This window comes from Salvia splendens, chromosome 11, assembly GCF_004379255.2.
Source record: "Salvia splendens isolate huo1 chromosome 11, SspV2, whole genome shotgun sequence".
In the NCBI taxonomy this organism is placed as follows: Eukaryota; Viridiplantae; Streptophyta; class Magnoliopsida; order Lamiales; family Lamiaceae; genus Salvia; species Salvia splendens.
In genome coordinates, this window is record NC_056042.1 from 3,880,288 (window position 1) to 3,885,164 (window position 4,877).

The window sequence follows — 4,877 nt, forward strand, 5'->3', positions numbered from 1 at the left end:
AAAAATACTAGTATCTTGGAAATAATATTATTGGTAAGTATAACATATATATTTATATTATATAGTAATTTTTCTCATAGACTGAAGCATTTGTCCTCTAATTTTTAAGTGCCGAAATGAATAAAGCTGGCAATGTAGTATTTTTTTTAAAGTATATGAAAAACAAATTTGTTTTGTCATTTTTTGAATTATGTACAAGTCTATATCACGCTTCTAATAGAATTGGATTATCACATAAGATTAAATTTGACTACGTTAGTTTTCACGGTCGAAAATATAAAATTTAATCAATAATTAGAGTTCATAATTCTCAGAATTAATTTTATATTTATAAAATACACTGTGTGAGAATTTGGCCAAAATTCAGGGTATATTTAGAACTACTAACAATTGCGAAAAAGTAAAAAAGAGAAACAAAGAAAATAAAATAAAACGAAGTCTGCAAAACCCTTCTTCAAAGTTGAAATTAGCAGTGTAGGTTTCCGATTTCAATCAATCAAACAAAGGAAAAGGGGAGAAGGAGAAGATGGCGTCGTCGTCGAGCAGCGGGCTTACCTTCAAACTCCACCCTCTCGTCATTGTCAACATCTCGGATCACTTCACTCGAGTCAAGTCCCAATCTCATCCGCGCCGCGTTGTCGGTTGCGTCATCGGCGTCCAGTGCGGCCGCACCGTCGAGATCTTCAACAGTTTCGAGCTTCTCTACGACGACTCCACCCACTCTCTCGACCGCGCTTTTCTCGAGAAAAAGCAAGAGCTATGTGCGTATTATCCCTTGCCTAAATTACATTCATATTTTTGAGATTTTAGTGTGCTAGTTTCGGCAGTGCTTACTGATTAGGGCTTTTTTTGGGGTGAGGGGATTGGAAATTACTGATATCTGATATGCTGAACAGATAAGAAGGTTTTTCCTCAGTTCTATATACTTGGATGGTATTCAACGGGGAGTGATGCTCACGAAACCGATATGATTATTCACAAATCTGTAAGCTTTTAAATTCTACTCTACATGTCTATGATTGAGCAATTTTCTAGTATTTGATATCATGACCTGTGTTTTCAGATCACTTTCTAACCCTAGTAAGTGAAAAATATTAAAATTACATGGGATCAGAAGGTATCATCTGAAGTGCTCTAAGTTATTTTTCATAATTTTTTCGGTAGCTTTCGCGGTGATACTCACAAATGCGGCGAAACACTGTTTCGGTTTTATATTTTATTGATCTCCATACCAGCTGTGTATATCTTCAGACTTTCAGAGTGAGGACTAAAAGTATTCTGAACATAGATGTAATTAGTTGTATTTAAACATATATGAGTTCATTGTCTAAGCCGGCATACCTTACATTTTATACTTTTATTGCACAAGTAAAATACTGTATGTTACCTGATTAGTGAGAATCATTTGTTCCCCACAGTTAATGGATATCAATGAGAATCCAGTTTATGTTCTTCTAAATCCTTCAATCAATCCTGCCCAGAAGGATCTACCGGTTACTATCTATGAAAGTGGTACGCATTTATCATCTGCTATCACCATTTTGACTGGGATTGATGTTATTATTTATTTATATATATTCAGTGCTTGGCTATGAGGAAGAATTCCTATTATGTGTTTGTTGAATTCTGTTTCTGAGGAGTAGCCTTCGGTGTAGATTTACAATGTTACATGAAATACATTAACCACATTGTTCTTGTATTGATGCCTTTGACTCTTTATTCAGAAGTCTCCAGTTGTTAGGGATATCTTATTTACTCTACTAGAAGCAAGCAGAGCATCTGCTTATTTATTTATTTATTTATTTATTTTATATTTTCCATTTTCACATTGCCATTGAGAGAGGAACATAGAACATATTGATATAAAGTAAAAATTTGTAGTTGGTAAGGGTTAGCCATATGACCAATATCTAATTCTTTAGGCTTGTGATCTTGTATGGACTTTAAGACTGCCATTTAAATCTAGCCCTATTAGAGTGTTAAAGTGAGTTAGTGAGTAATTGTGTCTGCAATCTGCCTACATGTGGTTGATATATTCTAGCCCGATTTTAGATAACTTCTTCCCTTAGCTGGTTTCATTTCAGTATTAACAGTTTAGGACATTGTCACATTGCCTCATATAGGCAACTAAAAGATTGCTAATACGACCTCTGTCCCACAATAAGAGTCACATTTTGCCAATTCGGTCTGTACCACAATAAGAGTCCTATTTCACTTTTACCATAAATGGTAAGTAGGTCCCACATTCCACTAACTCACTTCACTCACATTTTATTATAAAACCAATATAACAAGTGGGCCCCATATTCCTAACTTTCCATGCTTTCCAACCCACTATCCTTTATATTTCTTAAAATCTGTGCCCACAAATGTGACTCCTATTGTGGGATGGTGGTAGTATGTTGGAAGTATGTACATCAAGAACTATATGTGAGATCATAGATTTTTAGTTTAACCCCTTATTTACTCATGAGCTTGATTTCTGTTTTTTACTGTTTTTGTTCACGATCATTACCATTCAAGAGTTGCATGTAATTGATGGCAACCCCCAGCTTATTTTTGTTCAATCAAGCTACACCATTGAGGTATGTTTTTTTTTAATATTTAATACTGAGAAAATTTTAGCTGTATGCTGCAACTTCTTTTATCCTTGTACTAGACAGTGGAAGCAGAAAGAATATCTGTTGATCATGTTGCCCACCTTAAACCATCTGACGGGGGTTCTGCTGCAACTCAGTGTGAGCCTTTCACTCTCACATGAATTAAATCCTCTTTTTATATTATTGTTTTTCTTATCAAGGATGCATAGGATTTCAACCTCTTTACCTTATAATATTGGCAGTGGCTGCTCATCTTACTGGTATACATAGTGCCATCAAAATGCTAAATAGTAGAGTCAGAGTGCTTCATCACTATCTTCTAGCCATGCAGAAGGGTATGTCTATTTATTTTCTAAAATTTCAATTTTCTAAATGGAGAAGTCATCTCATTTTCTGTTTTCGTTGGTTGAGTGAAACAACTAGGTTTACTTGTTTGAAAGATGTCTGTAGCATGATTTTCGATCTGTAAATTAAATGTATTGTTGTTTGGAGTATGGAATAAGTCCAATAGATTGTTAAGTATATTTAATCTTTATGTTCTATTTACTGCTGCAGGTGAGATTCCCTTGGAGAATTCATTGCTGAGGCAAGTTTCTAGTCTCTTGAGAAGGTTGCCAGCTATTGAATCTGAAAAATTTCAAGATGACTTCTTGATGGTGAGTGCATCATGTAGTATTTGGTTATGTTTCGAATATTCTTTTTAGTACCATTCACTTTAAATGAGTATCATATAGTGTAGGTCTTTTTTTGTTTGTTTCAAACCGAGGAAAGTATAGGCAAAGGAGGATTTCAAACCTCTCAAGCTCACCGTTTTTTAATTTATTTTTTGAAAAAAGATCTTACCTTTATTAACGAGGGGTAAGTTCGAACTCTCCCCATGAGAGTTGGCTCTTTGGCTTATACTGACTGATACTGTTATATATAAATTTGTTTACTTAATTCATTTTCTTCTGCTCGATACTTTCATAATGACTTAATATTGTTATTTCCAGGAATACAACGACACATTATTGATCACATATCTTGCCATGTTTACCAATTGCTCAAGGTATGGCTTTTATTCCTTTGTCCTGCTATTATCTTTTCTGAATAATACTTTTAGTCGTGTATGTGCTTTAGAAGCAGGATACATTATTAGATTTGACATTGTTGGGATTTGTTGAATTTGGTTTATGCTTACTTGATGGTCGTATCAGGCGGATTGTGTCTTAGCCTTGTGTGGCTGATTCTGTGTTATGCTATTAGGAGAGACGTTTGGAGTCGCCTGGAATCCTGGATTGGTTTAATGCATTATGATTCTACCATGACCTCAATGCTTGAACTTATAGTTCATTCACCACTTAGTAGTTTAACTGCAGTTGTTGTCTACCTGATATATCATTTCCTGGAAACTCAAGCATCTGTCTTGTAGCATATGTAGAAATTTGAACTAATTATAATTCGTTTCTAAGTGTAAATAGAGAACTTTGATGTCAGCTCTGATCATTGGCTGTAAACTTCTTATGCAGTACAATGAATGAATTGGTGGACAAATTCAACACTGCTTACGACAGGCATAGCCGAAGGGGTGGCCGGACTGGTTTTATCTAAACGTTTATTCTTTTTCATTGCCCTTGTTATTAATTTGACCTCTGAAGAATGCAGACTACATTATCTAGGAATCTATCGCAAGTATAAATGAACCCCGAGGTGATGAACTTTTGAATGGTTTGTCTGTGTTCATGCATTTTTGTTTTCCAGACATACATATGTAGTTTGCCATTTTTATTTTTGTTTATACTCAGGTCAGGTAGTGAATTGGCATTAAATCTATGAATGCACCTCATTATATTTCATTAAAAATATGTCACAGCTCAGTTCCCATGAACAGCAGTATGTTGAATCAAATATATTATGACCCTCTAGAGGTTACTTCAATCTGAGTATATGTTTTAGAGAAGTACTAAATCATAGTGTGGTAAAAAAATTACTGTGAATTTTGAGAATTGCAATCGAACACAACGATGATGATTAATGAATCTATATAATTATGCTCGAGTATATTTTGACTTTATTATGTAATCATGAGGTTGAAATGGACTATGGAATTTATATCATAATTATAGCTTTTCCCGTCGATCGTGTAAGATGATTGGAATTAATGGTTTTGCTGTTTAGATTGGTAAAGAGAAAAACTTACCTTTGAATATAATGATTTTAAAAGTCGCGATGGAACAAAAGCATACGGCTCTTCCTTTTTTTGGATGTTGTGAAATTAGTTTTTCATTAGCATGCATG

The 4,877-nt window shown here is 34.4% G+C and overlaps 1 protein-coding gene across 1 annotated transcript; it reads left to right on the forward strand.

The window, feature by feature from the left end:
- The first annotated feature begins 402 nt into the window (after positions 1 to 402).
- LOC121753844 (COP9 signalosome complex subunit 6a-like) lies at positions 403 to 4,444 on the forward strand. The gene is made up of 9 exons (XM_042149110.1): positions 403 to 761; positions 897 to 985; positions 1,419 to 1,512; positions 2,524 to 2,585; positions 2,660 to 2,738; positions 2,843 to 2,935; positions 3,156 to 3,256; positions 3,593 to 3,648; positions 4,109 to 4,444. Exons 1-9 carry the CDS (start codon positions 527 to 529, stop codon positions 4,188 to 4,190), a joined length of 891 nt encoding a protein of 296 aa, XP_042005044.1. The 5' UTR covers positions 403 to 526; the 3' UTR covers positions 4,191 to 4,444.
- The last annotated feature ends 433 nt before the right edge of the window (positions 4,445 to 4,877 follow it).

What these genes read in the sequence shown, in the direction of transcription:
- LOC121753844 (XM_042149110.1), top strand. Translation starts at nt 527, where the DNA reads ATGGCGTCGTCGTCGAGCAGCGGGCTTACCTTCAAACTCCACCCTCTC. An exon ending in TTCAAGATGACTTCTTGATG is followed by an intron (nt 3,257 to 3,592) that starts GTGAGTGCATCA and finishes TGTTATTTCCAG; the next exon opens with GAATACAACGACACATTATT. An exon ending in ATGTTTACCAATTGCTCAAG is followed by an intron (nt 3,649 to 4,108) that starts GTATGGCTTTTA and finishes CTTCTTATGCAG; the next exon opens with TACAATGAATGAATTGGTGG.